The sequence below is a fragment of the Hemibagrus wyckioides genome, linkage group LG27 (assembly GCF_019097595.1).
Source record: "Hemibagrus wyckioides isolate EC202008001 linkage group LG27, SWU_Hwy_1.0, whole genome shotgun sequence".
NCBI lineage: Eukaryota > Metazoa > Chordata > Actinopteri > Siluriformes > Bagridae > Hemibagrus > Hemibagrus wyckioides.
This window is the reverse complement of record NC_080736.1, coordinates 16,380,388-16,401,365: the sequence shown is the minus strand read 5'-3', so window position 1 is coordinate 16,401,365 and position 20,978 is coordinate 16,380,388. Positions and strand designations below refer to the sequence as shown.

At 41.0% G+C, this 20,978-nt stretch overlaps 1 protein-coding gene across 3 annotated transcripts in view; it reads left to right on the top strand.

The window, feature by feature from the left end:
• The window catches only part of cntnap5b (contactin associated protein family member 5b), a 120,270-nt gene that overhangs the window by 87,852 nt on the left and 11,440 nt on the right, over nt 1–20,978 (top strand). For all 3 annotated transcript variants that reach the window (XM_058382402.1, XM_058382403.1, XM_058382404.1), the window contains 3 exons: nt 20,136–20,242; nt 20,501–20,620; nt 20,695–20,895. In XM_058382402.1, coding sequence (XP_058238385.1) covers nt 20,136–20,242; nt 20,501–20,620; nt 20,695–20,895 — 428 coding nt within the window. The remainder of the gene's footprint in view (nt 1–20,135; nt 20,243–20,500; nt 20,621–20,694; nt 20,896–20,978) is intronic.

Here is a 20,978-nt window from a genome sequence, read left to right as displayed (position 1 = left end):
TTACAGTAAACACATTAACACACACACACTAGTGTTACAGTAAACACACTAACACACACACACTAGCGTTACAGCAAACACCCTAACACACACACTAGTGTTACAGTAAACACATTAACACACACACACACTAGCGTTACAGTAAACACACTAACACACACACACTAGTGTTACAGTAAACACACTAACACACACACACTAGTGTTACAGTAAACACATTAACACACACACACTAGTGTTACAGTAAACACACTAACACACACACACTAGTGTTACAGTAAACACACTAACACACACACACTAGTGTTACAGTAAACACATTAACACACACACACTAGTGTTACAGTAAACACACTAACACACACACACTAGCGTTACAGCAAACACCCTAACACACACACTAGTGTTACAGTAAACACATTAACACACACACACACTAGCGTTACAGTAAACACACTAACACACACACACTAGTGTTACAGTAAACACACTAACACACACACACTAGTGTTACAGTAAACACACTAACACACACACACTAGCGTTACAGTAAACACATTAACACACACACACTAGCGTTACAGTAAACACCCTAACACACACACACTAGTGTTACAGTAAACACCCTAACACACACACACTAGTGTTACAGTAAACACCCTAACACACACACACTAGTGTTACAGTAAACACATTAACACACACACACTAGTGTTACAGTAAACACACTAACACACACACACTAGTGTTACAGTAAACACATTAACACACACACACTAATGTTACAGTAAACACATTAACACACACACACTAGCGTTACAGTAAACACACTAACACACACACACTAGCGTTACAGTAAACACCCTAACACACACACACTAGTGTTACAGTAAACACCCTAACACACACACACTAGTGTTACAGTAAACACACTAACACACACACACTAGCGTTACAGTAAACACATTAACACACACACACTAGCGTTACAGTAAACACCCTAACACACACACACTAGTGTTACAGTAAACACCCTAACACACACACACTAGTGTTACAGTAAACACACTAACACACACACACTAGCGTTACAGTAAACACATTAACACACACACACTAGCGTTACAGTAAACACCCTAACACACACACACTAGTGTTACAGTAAACACCCTAACACACACACACTAGTGTTACAGTAAACACATTAACACACACACTAGTGTTACAGTAAACACATTAACACACACACACTAGTGTTACAGTAAACACCCTAACACACACACACTAGCGTTACAGTAAACACATTAACACACACACACTAGTGTTACAGTAAACACCCTAACACACACACTAGTGTTACAGTAAACACATTAACACACACACACTAGTGTTACAGTAAACACCCTAACACACACACTAGTGTTACAGTAAACACACTAACACACACACACTAGCGTTACAGTAAACACATTAACACACACACACTAGCGTTACAGTAAACACCCTAACACACACACACTAGTGTTACAGTAAACACCCTAACACACACACACTAGTGTTACAGTAAACACATTAACACACACACTAGTGTTACAGTAAACACATTAACACACACACACTAGTGTTACAGTAAACACCCTAACACACACACACTAGTGTTACAGTAAACACATTAACACACACACACTAGTGTTACAGTAAACACCCTAACACACACACTAGTGTTACAGTAAACACACTAACACACACACACTAGTGTTACAGTAAACACATTAACACACACACACTAGTGTTACAGTAAACACACTAACACACACACACTAGTGTTACAGTAAACACACTAACACACACACACTAGTGTTACAGCAAACACCCTAACACACACACACTAGCGTTACAGTAAACACCCTAACACACACACACTAGTGTTACAGTAAACACCCTAACACACACACACTAGTGTTACAGTAAACACCCTAACACACACACACTAGTGTTACAGTAAACACATTAACACACACACACTAGTGTTACAGTAAACACACTAACACACACACACTAGTGTTACAGTAAACACATTAACACACACACACTAATGTTACAGTAAACACTAACACACACACACTAGCGTTACAGTAAACACACTAACACACACACACTAGCGTTACAGTAAACACCCTAACACACACACACTAGTGTTACAGTAAACACCCTAACACACACACACACTAGTGTTACAGTAAACACACTAACACACACACACTAGTGTTACAGTAAACACACTAACACACACACACTAGCGTTACAGCAAACACCCTAACACACACACTAGTGTTACAGTAAACACACTAACACACACACACTAGCGTTACAGCAAACACCCTAACACACACACTAGTGTTACAGTAAACACACTAACACACACACACTAGCGTTACAGTAAACACCCTAACACACACACACTAGCGTTACAGTAAACACCCTAACACACACACACTAGCGTTTCATTAAACATCCTAACACACACACACTAGCGTTTCAGTAAACATCCTAACACACACACACACTAGCGTTACAGTACACATGCTAACACACACACTAGCGTTACAGTAAACACCCTAACACACACATTAGCGTTACAGTAAACACCCTAACACACACACTAGCGTTACAGTAAACACCCTAACACACACATTAGCGTTACAGTAAACACCCTAACACACACACTAGCGTTACAGTAAACACCCTAACACACACACACTAGCGTTACAGTAAACACACTAACACACACACACTATTGTTACAGTAAACACCCTAACACACACACACTAGCGTTACAGTAAACACCCTAACACACACACACTAGTGTTACAGTAAACACCCTAACACACACACACTAGCGTTACAGTAAACACCCTAACACACACACACTAGTGTTACAGTAAACACCCTAACACTCACACACTAGTGTTACAGTAAACACCCTAACACACACACACTAGCGTTACAGTAAACACACTAACACACACACTAGCGTTACAGTAAACACCCTAACACACATTAGCGTTACAGTAAACACCCTAACACACACACTAGCGTTACAGTAAACACCCTAACACACACACTAGCGTTACAGTAAACACCCTAACACACACACTAGCGTTACAGTAAACACCCTAACACACACACTAGTGTTACAGTAAACACACTAACACACACACACTAGCGTTACAGTAAACACATTAACACACACACACTAGCGTTACAGTAAACACCCTAACACACACACACTAGTGTTACAGTAAACACATTAACACACACACACTAGCGTTACAGTAAACACCCTAACACACACACTAGCGTTACAGTAAACACCCTAACACACACACTAGCGTTACAGTAAACACCCTAACACACACACTAGCGTTACAGTAAACACCCTAACACACACACTAGTGTTACAGTAAACACACTAACACACACACACTAGCGTTACAGTAAACACATTAACACACACACACTAGCGTTACAGTAAACACATTAACACACACACACTAGCGTTACAGTAAACACCCTAACACACACACACTAGTGTTACAGTAAACACATTAACACACACACTAGTGTTACAGTAAACACATTAACACACACACACTAGTGTTACAGTAAACACCCTAACACACACACACTAGTGTTACAGTAAACACATTAACACACACACACTAGCGTTACAGTAAACACCCTAACACACACACTAGTGTTACAGTAAACACACTAACACACACACACTAGCGTTACAGTAAACACCCTAACACACACACACTAGTGTTACAGTAAACACACTAACACACACACACTAGTGTTACAGTAAACACACTAACACACACACACTAGCGTTACAGTAAACACCCTAACACACACACACTAGCGTTACAGTAAACACCCTAACACACACACACTAGTGTTACAGTAAACACACTAACACACACACACTAGCGTTACAGTAAACACCCTAACACACACACACTAGTGTTACAGTAAACACACTAACACACACACACTAGTGTTACAGTAAACACCCTAACACACACACACTAGCGTTACAGTAAACACCCTAACACACACACACTAGTGTTACAGTAAACACATTAACACACACACACTAGCGTTACAGTAAACACCCTAACACACACACTAGCGTTACAGTAAACACCCTAACACACACACTAGCGTTACAGTAAACACCCTAACACACACACTAGCGTTACAGTAAACACCCTAACACACACACTAGTGTTACAGTAAACACACTAACACACACACACTAGCGTTACAGTAAACACATTAACACACACACACTAGCGTTACAGTAAACACCCTAACACACACACACTAGTGTTACAGTAAACACATTAACACACACACTAGTGTTACAGTAAACACATTAACACACACACACTAGTGTTACAGTAAACACCCTAACACACACACACTAGTGTTACAGTAAACACATTAACACACACACACTAGCGTTACAGTAAACACCCTAACACACACTAGTGTTACAGTAAACACACTAACACACACACACTAGCGTTACAGTAAACACCCTAACACACACACACTAGTGTTACAGTAAACACACTAACACACACACACTAGTGTTACAGTAAACACCCTAACACACACACACTAGTGTTACAGTAAACACACTAACACACACACACTAGCGTTACAGTAAACACCCTAACACACACACACTAGTGTTACAGTAAACACACTAACACACACACACTAGTGTTACAGTAAACACCCTAACACACACACACTAGTGTTACAGTAAACACATTAACACACACACACTAGTGTTACAGTAAACACACTAACACACACACACTAGCGTTACAGCAAACACCCTAACACACACACTAGTGTTACAGTAAACACACTAACACACACACACTAGCGTTACAGCAAACACCCTAACACACACACTAGTGTTACAGTAAACACCCTAACACACACACACTAGCGTTACAGTAAACACCCTAACACACACACACTAGCGTTTCATTAAACATCCTAACACACACACACTAGCGTTTCAGTAAACATCCTAACACACACACACACTAGCGTTACAGTAAACACCCTAACACACACACACTAGTGTTACAGTAAACACCCTAACACACATTAGCGTTACAGTAAACACACTAACACACACACACTAGTGTTACAGTAAACACATTAACACACACACACTAGTGTTACAGTAAACACCCTAACACACACACACTAGTGTTACAGTAAACACCCTAACACACACACACTAGCGTTACAGTAAACACCCTAACACACACACACTAGTGTTACAGTAAACACCCTAACACACACACACTAGCGTTACAGTAAACACCCTAACACACACACACTAGTGTTACAGTAAACACATTAACACACACACACTAGTGTTACAGTAAACACATTAACACACACACACTAGTGTTACAGTAAACACCCTAACACACACACACTAGTGTTACAGTAAACACCCTAACACACACACACTAGTGTTACAGTAAACACCCTAACACACACACTAGTGTTACAGTAAACACATTAACACACACACACTAGTGTTACAGTAAACACCCTAACACACACACACTAGCGTTACAGTAAACACCCTAACACACACACTAGTGTTACAGTAAACACATTAACACACACACACTAGTGTTACAGTAAACACCCTAACACACACACTAGTGTTACAGTAAACACCCTAACACACACACTAGTGTTACAGTAAACACCCTAACACACACACACTAGTGTTACAGTAAACACCCTAACACACACACACTAGTGTTACAGTAAACACACTAACACACACACACTAGCGTTACAGTAAACACCCTAACACACATTAGCGTTACAGTAAACACCCTAACACACACACTAGCGTTACAGTAAACACACTAACACACACACTAGCGTTACAGTAAACACCCTAACACACATTAGCGTTACAGTAAACACCCTAACACACACACACTAGCGTTACAGTAAACACACTAACACACACACTAGTGTTACAGTAAACACGCTAACACACACACACTAGCGTTACAGTAAACACCCTAACACACACACACTAGTGTTACAGTAAACACCCTAACACACACACACTAGTGTTACAGTAAACACATTAACACACACACACTAGCGTTACAGTAAACACACTAACACACACACACTAGCGTTACAGTAAACACCCTAACACACACACTAGCGTTACAGTAAACACATTAACACACACACACACTAGCGTTACAGTAAACACACTAACACACACACACTAGTGTTACAGTAAACACATTAACACACACACACTAGCGTTACAGTAAACACACTAACACACACACACTAGCGTTACAGTAAACACCCTAACACACACACACTAGCGTTACAGTAAGCACCCTAACACACACACTAGCGTTACAGTAAACACCCTAACACACACACTAGCGTTACAGTAAACACATTAACACACACACACTAGCGTTACAGTAAACACCCTAACACACACACACTAGCGTTACAGTAAACACCCTAACACACACACACTAGCGTTACAGTAAACACCCTAACACACACACTAGCGTTACAGTACACCTGCTAATACACACAAGCGTTACAGTAAACACATTAACACACACACTAGCGTTACAGTAAACACACTAACACACACACACTAGCGTTACAGTAAACACCCTAACACACACACACTAGTGTTACAGTAAACACCCTAACACACACACACTAGTGTTACAGTAAACACATTAACACACACACACTAGTGTTACAGTAAACACATTAACACACACACACTAGCGTTACAGTAAACACCCTAACACACACACACTAGCGTTACAGAAAACACCCTAACACACACACACTAGCGTTACAGTAAACACCCTAACACACACACACTAGTGTTACAGTAAACACCCTAACACACACACACTAGCGTTACAGTAAACACGCTAACACACACACACTAGCGTTACAGTAAACACATTAACACACACACACTAGCGTTACAGTAAACACCCTAACACACACACACTAGCGTTACAGTAAACACATTAACACACACACACTAGTGTTACAGTAAACACACTAACACACACACACTAGTGTTACAGTAAACACCCTAACACACACACACTAGCGTTACAGTAAACACCCTAACACACACACACTAGCGTTACAGTAAACACCCTAACACACACACACTAGTGTTACAGTAAACACCCTAACACACACACACTAGCGTTACAGTAAACACACTAACACACACACACTAGTGTTACAGTAAACACCCTAACACACACACACTAGTGTTACAGTAAACACATTAACACACACACACTAGTGTTACAGTAAACACATTAACACACACACACTAGCGTTACAGTAAACACCCTAACACACACACACTAGCGTTACAGTAAACACCCTAACACACACACACTAGCGTTACAGTAAACACCCTAACACACACACACTAGTGTTACAGTAAACACCCTAACACACACACACTAGCGTTACAGTAAACACACTAACACACACACACTAGTGTTACAGTAAACACACTAACACACACACACTAGTGTTACAGCAAACACCCTAACACACACACACTAGCGTTACAGTAAACACCCTAACACACACACACTAGTGTTACAGTAAACACCCTAACACACACACACTAGTGTTACAGTAAACACCCTAACACACACACACTAGTGTTACAGTAAACACATTAACACACACACACTAGTGTTACAGTAAACACACTAACACACACACACTAGTGTTACAGTAAACACATTAACACACACACACTAATGTTACAGTAAACACTAACACACACACACTAGCGTTACAGTAAACACACTAACACACACACACTAGCGTTACAGTAAACACCCTAACACACACACACTAGTGTTACAGTAAACACCCTAACACACACACACTAGTGTTACAGTAAACACACTAACACACACACACTAGTGTTACAGTAAACACACTAACACACACACACTAGCGTTACAGTAAACACACTAACACACACACACTAGCGTTACAGTAAACACCCTAACACACACACTAGCGTTACAGTAAACACCCTAACACACACATTAGCATTACAGTAAACACACTAACACACACACACTAGCGTTACAGTAAACACCCTAACACACACACACTAGCGTTACAGTAAACACCCTAACACACACACTAGCGTTACAGTAAACACCCTAACACACACACTAGCGTTATAGTAAACACCCTAACACACACACACTAGCGTTACAGTAAACACATTAACACACACACTAGCGTTACAGTAAACACACTAACACACACACACTAGCGTTACAGTAAACACCCTAACACACACACACTAGCGTTACAGTAAACACCCTAACACACACACACTAGCGTTACAGTAAACACATTAACACACACACTAGCGTTACAGTAAACACCCTAACACACACACACTAGTGTTACAGTAAACACCCTAACACACACACACACTAGTGTTACAGTAAACACATTAACACACACACACTAGTGTTACAGTAAACACCCTAACACACACACACACTAGTGTTACAGTAAACACCCTAACACACACACACACTAGTGTTACAGTAAACACCCTAACACACACACACACTAGTGTTACAGTAAACACACTAACACACACACACTAGTGTTACAGTAAACACGCTAACACACACACACTAGTGTTACAGTAAACACACTAACACACACACTAGTGTTACAGTAAACACGCTAACACACACACACTAGTGTTACAGTAAACACACGAACACACACACTAGTGTTACAGTAAACACACTAACACACACACTAGTGTTACAGTAAACACACTAACACACACACACTAGTGTTACAGTAAACACACTAACACACACACTAGTGTTACAGTAAACACACTAACACACACACTAGTGTTACAGTAAACACCCTAACACACACACTAGTGTTACAGTAAACACACTAACACACACACACTAGTGTTACAGTAAACACACTAACACACACACTAGTGTTACAGTAAACACACTAACACACACACACTAGTGTTACAGTAATCACACTAACACACACACTAGTGTTACAGTAAACACACTAACACACACACACTAGTGTTACAGTAAACACACTAACACACACACACTAGTGTTACAGTAAACACACTAACACACACACACTAGTGTTACAGTAAACACACTAACACACACACTAGTGTTACAGTAAACACCCTAACACACACACACTAGCGTTACAGTAAACACCCTAACACACACACTAGTGTTACAGTAAACACCCTAACACACACACTAGTGTTACAGTAAACACACTAACACACACACTAGTGTTACAGTAAACACACTAACACACACACTAGTGTTACAGTAAACACCCTAACACACACACTAGCGTTACAGTAAACACACTAACACACACACTAGCGTTACAGTAAACACACTAACACACACACTAGTGTTACAGTAAACACATTAACACACACACACTAGTGTTACAGTAAACACACTAACACACACACTAGTGTTACAGTAAACACCCTAACACACACACTAGTGTTACAGTAAACACCCTAACACACACACTAGTGTTACAGTAAACACACTAACACACACACTAGTGTTACAGTAAACACACTAACACACACACACTAGTGTTACAGTAAACACACTAACACACACACACTAGTGTTACAGTAAACACACTAACACACACACACTAGTGTTACAGTAAACACCCTAACACACACACTAGCGTTACAGTAAACACACTAACACACACACTAGTGTTACAGTAAACACACTAACACACACACTAGTGTTACAGTAAACACACTAACACACACACACTAGTGTTACAGTAAACACCCTAACACACACACTAGTGTTACAGTAAACACATTAACACACACACACTAGTGTTACAGTAAACACCCTAACACACACACTAGTGTTACAGTAAACACCCTAACACACACACTAGCGTTACAGTAAACACACTAACACACACACACTAGCGTTACAGTAAACACCCTAACACACACACACTAGCGTTACAGTAAACACCCTAACACACACACACTAGCGTTACAGTAAACACATTAACACACACACACTAGCGTTACAGTAAACACACTAACACACACACACTAGTGTTACAGTAAACACATTAACACACACACTAGCGTTACAGTAAACACATTAACACACACACACTAGCGTTACAGTAAACACACTAACACACACACACTAGTGTTACAGTAAACACATTAACACACACACACTAGTGTTACAGTAAACACATTAACACACACACACTAGTGTTACAGTAAACACACTAACACACACACACTAGCGTTACAGTAAACACACTAACACACACACACTAGTGTTACAGTAAACACATTAACACACACACTAGTGTTACAGTAAACACATTAACACACACACACTAGTGTTACAGTAAACACACTAACACACACACACTAGTGTTACAGTAAACACATTAACACACACACACACTAGCGTTACAGTAAACACACTAACACACACACACTAGTGTTACAGTAAACACATTAACACACACACACTAGTGTTACAGTAAACACCCTAACACACACACACTAGTGTTACAGTAAACACCCTAACACACACACTAGTGTTACAGCAAACACCCTAACACACACACACTAGTGTTACAGTAAACACCCTAACACACACACACTAGTGTTACAGTAAACACCCTAACACACACACACTAGTGTTACAGTAAACACCCTAACACACACACTAGTGTTACAGCAAACACCCTAACACACACACACTAGCGTTACAGTAAACACCCTAACACACACACACTAGTGTTACAGTAAACACATTAACACACACACACTAGTGTTACAGTAAACACACTAACACACACACACTAGCGTTACAGTAAACACCCTAACACACACACACTAGTGTTACAGTAAACACCCTAACACACACACTAGTGTTACAGCAAACACCCTAACACACACACACTAGCGTTACAGTAAACACCCTAACACACACACACTAGTGTTACAGTAAACACCCTAACACACACACACTAGTGTTACAGTAAACACCCTAACACACACACACTAGTGTTACAGTAAACACATTAACACACACACACTAGTGTTACAGTAAACACACTAACACACACACACTAGTGTTACAGTAAACACATTAACACACACACACTAATGTTACAGTAAACACATTAACACACACACACTAGCGTTACAGTAAACACACTAACACACACACACTAGCGTTACAGTAAACACCCTAACACACACACACTAGTGTTACAGTAAACACACTAACACACACACACTAGCGTTACAGTAAACACCCTAACACACACACTAGTGTTACAGCAAACACCCTAACACACACACACTAGTGTTACAGTAAACACCCTAACACACACACACTAGTGTTACAGTAAACACCCTAACACACACACACTAGTGTTACAGTAAACACCCTAACACACACACACTAGTGTTACAGTAAACACCCTAACACACACACTAGTGTTACAGCAAACACCCTAACACACACACACTAGCGTTACAGTAAACACCCTAACACACACACACTAGTGTTACAGTAAACACATTAACACACACACACTAGTGTTACAGTAAACACACTAACACACACACACTAGCGTTACAGTAAACACCCTAACACACACACACTAGTGTTACAGTAAACACCCTAACACACACACACTAGTGTTACAGTAAACACCCTAACACACACACACTAGTGTTACAGTAAACACCCTAACACACACACACTAGTGTTACAGTAAACACATTAACACACACACACTAGTGTTACAGTAAACACACTAACACACACACACTAGTGTTACAGTAAACACATTAACACACACACACTAATGTTACAGTAAACACATTAACACACACACACTAGTGTTACAGTAAACACACTAACACACACACACTAGCGTTACAGTAAACACCCTAACACACACACACTAGTGTTACAGTAAACACACTAACACACACACACTAGTGTTACAGTAAACACACTAACACACACACACTAGCGTTACAGTAAACACCCTAACACACACACACTAGCGTTACAGTAAACACCCTAACACACACACACTAGCGTTACAGTAAACACATTAACACACACACACTAGCGTTACAGTAAACACACTAACACACACACACTAGTGTTACAGTAAACACATTAACACACACACACTAGTGTTACAGTAAACACATTAACACACACACACTAGCGTTACAGTAAACACACTAACACACACACACTAGCGTTACAGTAAACACCCTAACACACACACTAGTGTTACAGTAAACACATTAACACACACACACTAGTGTTACAGTAAACACATTAACACACACACACTAGCGTTACAGTAAACACACTAACACACACACACTAGCGTTACAGTAAACACACTAACACACACACACTAGCGTTACAGTAAACACCCTAACACACACACTAGCGTTACAGTAAACACATTAACACACACACACTAGCGTTACAGTAAACACCCTAACACACACACACTAGCGTTACAGTAAACACCCTAACACACACACACTAGCGTTACAGTAAACACCCTAACACACACACTAGCGTTACAGTAAACACATTAACACACACACACTAGTGTTACAGTAAACACACTAACACACACACACTAGCGTTACAGTAAACACCCTAACACACACACACTAGCGTTACAGTAAACACCCTAACACACACACTAGCGTTACAGTAAACACATTAACACACACACACTAGCGTTACAGTAAACACACTAACACACACACACTAGCGTTACAGTAAACACATTAACACACACACACTAGTGTTACAGTAAACACACTAACACACACACACTAGTGTTACAGTAAACACACTAACACACACACACTAGTGTTACAGTAAACACACTAACACACACACACTAGCGTTACAGTAAACACATTAACACACACACACTAGTGTTACAGTAAACACACTAACACACACACACTAGTGTTACAGTAAACACATTAACACACACACACTAGTGTTACAGTAAACACATTAACACACACACACTAGTGTTACAGTAAACACACTAACACACACACACTAGCGTTACAGTAAACACATTAACACACACACACTAGTGTTACAGTAAACACACTAACACACACACACTAGTGTTACAGTAAACACATTAACACACACACACTAGTGTTACAGTAAACACACTAACACACACACACTAGCGTTACAGTAAACACCCTAACACACACACACTAGTGTTACAGTAAACACCCTAACACACACACACTAGTGTTACAGTAAACACATTAACACACACACTAGTGTTACAGTAAACACATTAACACACACACACTAGTGTTACAGTAAACACCCTAACACACACACTAGTGTTACAGTAAACACCCTAACACACACACACTAGCGTTACAGTAAACACCCTAACACACACACACTAGTGTTACAGTAAACACATTAACACACACACACTAGTGTTACAGTAAACACACTAACACACACACACTAGCGTTACAGCAAACACCCTAACACACACACACTAGTGTTACAGTAAACACCCTAACACACACACACTAGTGTTACAGTAAACACACTAACACACACACACTAGCGTTACAGCAAACACCCTAACACACACACACTAGTGTTACAGTAAACACACTAACACACACACACTAGCGTTACAGTAAACACCCTAACACACACACACTAGTGTTACAGTAAACACCCTAACACACACACACTAGTGTTACAGTAAACACATTAACACACACACACTAGTGTTACAGTAAACACACTAACACACACACACTAGCGTTACAGCAAACACCCTAACACACACACACTAGTGTTACAGTAAACACCCTAACACACACACACTAGTGTTACAGTAAACACATTAACACACACACACTAGTGTTACAGTAAACACACTAACACACACACACTAGCGTTACAGCAAACACCCTAACACACACACACTAGTGTTACAGTAAACACCCTAACACACACACACTAGTGTTACAGTAAACACCCTAACACACACACACTAGTGTTACAGTAAACACATTAACACACACACACTAGTGTTACAGTAAACACACTAACACACACACACTAGCGTTACAGCAAACACCCTAACACACACACACTAGTGTTACAGTAAACACACTAACACACACACACTAGTGTTACAGTAAACACACTAACACACACACACTAGTGTTACAGTAAACACACTAACACACACACACTAGCGTTACAGCAAACACCCTAACACACACACTAGTGTTACAGTAAACACCCTAACACACACACTAGCGTTACAGCAAACACCCTAACACACACACACTAGCGTTACAGTAAACACCCTAACACACACACACTAGTGTTACAGTAAACACATTAACACACACACACTAGTGTTACAGTAAACACCCTAACACACACACACTAGTGTTACAGTAAACACATTAACACACACACTAGTGTTACAGTAAACACATTAACACACACACACTAGTGTTACAGTAAACACCCTAACACACACACTAGTGTTACAGTAAACACATTAACACACACACACTAGTGTTACAGTAAACACCCTAACACACACACTAGTGTTACAGTAAACACCCTAACACACACACACTAGCGTTACAGTAAACACCCTAACACACACACACTAGTGTTACAGTAAACACCCTAACACACACACACTAGTGTTACAGCAAACACCCTAACACACACACACTAGTGTTACAGTAAACACATTAACACACACACACTAGTGTTACAGTAAACACATTAACACACACACACTAGCGTTACAGCAAACACCCTAACACACACACACTAGTGTTACAGTAAACACACTAACACACACACACTAGTGTTACAGTAAACACCCTAACACACACACTAGTGTTACAGTAAACACACTAACACACACACACTAGCGTTACAGCAAACACCCTAACACACACACTAGTGTTACAGTAAACACATTAACACACACACACTAGTGTTACAGTAAACACACTAACACACACACACTAGCGTTACAGCAAACACCCTAACACACACACTAGTGTTACAGTAAACACACTAACACACACACACTAGCGTTACAGTAAACACCCTAACACACACACACTAGTGTTACAGTAAACACCCTAACACACACACACTAGTGTTACAGTAAACACATTAACACACACACACTAGTGTTACAGTAAACACACTAACACACACACACTAGCGTTACAGCAAACACCCTAACACACACACTAGTGTTACAGTAAACACACTAACACACACACACTAGCGTTACAGCAAACACCCTAACACACACACTAGTGTTACAGTAAACACATTAACACACACACACTAGTGTTACAGTAAACACACTAACACACACACACTAGCGTTACAGCAAACACCCTAACACACACACACTAGTGTTACAGTAAACACATTAACACACACACTAGTGTTACAGTAAACACATTAACACACACACACTAGTGTTACAGTAAACACCCTAACACACACACTAGTGTTACAGTAAACACACTAACACACACACACTAGCGTTACAGTAAACACCCTAACACACACACACTAGTGTTACAGTAAACACCCTAACACACACACACTAGTGTTACAGTAAACACATTAACACACACACACTAGTGTTACAGTAAACACACTAACACACACACACTAGCGTTACAGCAAACACCCTAACACACACACACTAGTGTTACAGTAAACACCCTAACACACACACTAGCGTTACAGTAAACACACTAACACACACACACTAGCGTTACAGCAAACACCCTAACACACACACTAGTGTTACAGTAAACACACTAACACACACACACTAGCGTTACAGCAAACACCCTAACACACACACTAGTGTTACAGTAAACACCCTAACACACACACACTAGCGTTACAGTACACATGCTAACACACACACTAGCGTTACAGTAAACACCCTAACACACACATTAGCGTTACAGTAAACACCCTAACACACACACTAGCGTTACAGTAAACACCCTAACACACACATTAGCGTTACAGTAAACACCCTAACACACACACACTAGCGTTACAGTAAACACCCTAACACACACACACTAGTGTTACAGTAAACACCCTAACACACACACACTAGCGTTACAGTAAACACACTAACACACACACACTAGTGTTACAGTAAACACCCTAACACACACACACTAGTTACAGTAAACACCCTAACACACACACACTAGCGTTACAGTAAACACCCTAACACACACATTAGCGTTACAGTAAACACCCTAACACACACATTAGCGTTACAGTAAACACACTAACACACACACACTAGCGTTACAGTAAACACACTAACACACACACACTAGCGTTACAGTAAACACCCTAACACACACACACTAGCGTTACAGTAAACACCCTAACACACACACACTAGTGTTACAGTAAACACCCTAACACACACACACTAGTGTTACAGTAAACACCCTAACACACACACACTAGCGTTACAGTAAACACCCTAACACACACACACTAGTGTTACAGTAAACACCCTAACACTCACACACTAGTGTTACAGTAAACACCCTAACACACACACACTAGCGTTACAGTAAACACCCTAACACACATTAGCGTTACAGTAAACACCCTAACACACACACTAGCGTTACAGTAAACACCCTAACACACACACTAGCGTTACAGTAAACACCCTAACACACACACACTAGCGTTACAGTAAACACATTAACACACACACACTAGCGTTACAGTAAACACACTAACACACACACACTAGCGTTACAGTAAACACCCTAACACACACACTAGCGTTACAGTAAACACCCTAACACACACACTAGCGTTACAGTAAACACCCTAACACACACACACTAGCGTTACAGTAAACACCCTAACACACATTAGCGTTATAGTAAACACCCTAACACACACTAGCGTTACAGTAAACACCCTAACACACATTAGCGTTACAGTAAACACCCTAACACACACACTAGCGTTACAGTAAACACCCTAACACACATTAGCGTTACAGTAAACACCCTAACACACACACACTAGTGTTACAGTAAACACCCTAACACACACACACTAGCGTTACAGTAAACACCCTAACACACACACACTAGTGTTACAGTAAACACCCTAACACTCACACACTAGCGTTACAGTAAACACCCTAACACACATTAGCGTTACAGTAAACACCCTAACACACACACTAGCGTTACAGTAAACACCCTAACACACACACTAGCGTTACAGTAAACACCCTAACACACACACTAGCGTTACAGTAAACACCCTAACACACACACACTAGTGTTACAGTAAACACCCTAACACACATTAGCGTTACAGTAAACACCCTAACACACACACACTAGCGTTACAGTAAACACCCTAACACACACACACTAGTGTTACAGTAAACACCCTAACACACACACACTAGCGTTACAGTAAACACCCTAACACACACACACTAGCGTTACAGTAAACACCCTAACACACACACTAGCGTTACAGTAAACACCCTAACACACACACTAGCGTTACAGTAAACACCCTAACACACACACATTAGCGTTACAGTAAACACCCTAACACTCACACACTAGTGTTACAGTAAACACCCTAACACACACACACTAGCGTTACAGTAAACACCCTAACACACACACTAGCGTTACAGTAAACACCCTAACACACACACTAGCGTTACAGTAAACACCCTAACACACACACTAGCGTTACAGTAAACACCCTAACACACACACACTAGCGTTACAGTAAACACCCTAACACACACACTAGCGTTACAGTAAACACCCTAACACACACACACTAGCGTTACAGTAAACACATTAACACACACACACTAGCGTTACAGTAAACACACTAACACACACACACTAGCGTTACAGTAAACACCCTAACACACACACACTAGCGTTACAGTAAACACCCTAACACACACACTAGCGTTACAGTAAACACCCTAACACACACACACTAGCGTTACAGTAAGCACCCTAACACACACACTAGCGTTACAGTAAACACCCTAACACACACACTAGCGTTACAGTAAACACCCTAACACACACACACTAGCGTTACAGTAAACACCCTAACACACACACTAGCGTTACAGTAAACACCCTAACACACACACTAGTGTTACAGTAAACACCCTAACACACACACTAGCGTTACAGTACACCTGCTAATACACACAAGCGTTACAGTAAACACGCTAATGCACACACTGGCGTTTTAGTAAACACCCTAACACACACACACTAGCGTTACAGTACACATGCTAACACACACACTAGTGTTACAGTAAACACCCTAACACACACTAGCGTTATAGCAAACGTGAACACTCACTAGCATTAAAGACCCTAACACACAAATTAGCATTATAATAAACATGCTAATACAAAAACTAGCATCACAGTTAAAACCGTAAATCTAAATCACTGAATTTGATTGTAATTATTGTTAGCTTTAGGAGTTAGCCAGTTAGCCAGCAGGACATATGAAAAATTATTTAAGGAAGTAAAATAAATATTTAATGAAGCTGGAATGCTAAATGAATGTTTGGATCATTCATGCAACTCGAGCTACTTAGATTTTTGTCTCCAGTGGATATATTACCTGCCGCCATCAAAGGCCATTGATTACAGAATGGAACTTGCTTCCACTTCCTCCTGTGAATTATTGATGTAGCGCTAGCTGGGCTTAGCATAGCACAACCTAGCTTAGCCTTGCTTCTTTGTCTTGCCCAGCTGGAGTGTTTTGGCTCGATCAGGTGGATCAATGGGATCTTGGCTAACAACCAGAGGACTCAGATACCTCAAATACTGCCCTGTGTGTGTGTGTGTGTGTGTGTGTGTGTAGAGCTTAAGTTTTCAGCAGATGTGCCTTCAAAGGTATTTATTGATTTATCAAAGGGATTTTTTTTTGCATTATTGAAAGGGTCTTGTGGTGGAGATGAAGGTCAGTCTTATAATCATAATCCTAACACACTCTGTGGTCAAGATGTCAGGGGATCTGAGGGAAAGGTCAAACAGAAAGACTCCCTCGAACAGTTCTTTAGCTGGTGAGGAGACTCACCTGCCTGGAGCAGGGTCATGGAGGCTCACCTGAGAATCTAATTAAGGCTCAGCCCAGATCAGCTATGTGGAGTCTCCACAATGTGGTGTCACCTCTCACAGGGGGAAAAGTTAAGGCCAGCTGCAGACTGAACCTTGATTATGGGGTAAATCTTGGTACATTGACAGTATTGATTCTTCAGGGCTCATGTTGGGAAGAAGATGATATCTGGAGGGAAATGATGTAAAGGAACAACCTCCCACATGTGAAGCTGAGCAAAGTGATTTGTGTTCAAACTCCGAGTTCCAGTACAAGGTTGCTCACATGGAGTTTCAGAGTACCTTTGGGTCACAATTCAGTCAGATTTATGGCTTGATGGTTCGATAAAAAGAGATCCAGTTCTGTCAGGTGATCACCACGTGGTGAGATCTGTCACCCTGTGGGCAGTGGTCATATGTCCCTGACGAACCTTACTTGGCCATGGAATCAGACAGCACGATTGGAGAAGGGGCGATAAAGATCTTGCATGAGATATGGTGAAGCAAATGCAGGGTCATGTTGACGTCTCTGGGGGATGATCCAGAGCGGTGTGAGGGTCTGAGGAACTCTTCAGCTGAACATCTGAGAACGTAATCTGGAGGTTTGTATTTCACACAGTATTGATGTGTGCAGGTGTTTGCCCAGTTACTGTGAGCATGGTGGTGAATGTTCTCAATCCTGGAGCTCCTTCAGGTGTGACTGCTCTGGTACAGGATACATCGGAGCGACCTGCCACAACTGTGAGTCACACTAACACACACTAACACACACACACTGTGCTGGATTGTGTTCTACAAACCCAGATGTTTGCGTCACACTGATTAAACTGATGTAAAGGAAACTAGAGTTGTGGCTTGGTGGCCTACCACTGCAGCGTGATACTCTCAGACGTTTTTTTTCTTTTCTCTTTATACATTGCCAGGGGCCACACCAGGGCTTGTGGTTATCTGATACATCACGCAGCTGTGATCAGATCCTCCCTGTGTTTTCCATTTCAGCCATCTTTGAAGTGTCTTGTGAAGCACACAGACTGGCAGGAAGCTCCTCAGGGTTTTTCTCCATCGACCCGGATGGTAGTGGGCCGCTCACACATACCGTCGTCTACTGCAATATGAGTGGTGAGTGCACACACACACACACAAGAATATATCCTTCATGGTTTGAGCAAGTGTGACTGAGTGTGTGTGTGCAGCGGAGAAGGTGTGGACGGTAATTGGTCACAACAGCTCTGAGCCGGTGAGTGTTCAGGGTTCGAGTTTTCAGAAGCCACACATCATGAAGCTAAACTACAGTGCGTCACTGCAGCAGCTCACAACCCTGCTGCACAGAGCGCAGCACTGCCAACAGGAAGTGATGTATCGCTGCAGGAAGTCCCGCCTGTTCAACACCAGGGGTGAGAGTTCTGAGTTGTCTCAGATGTTTATTGATCATGTTCACTACCATGATACATTCAGCATGAGAGAACAGAGCATGAGG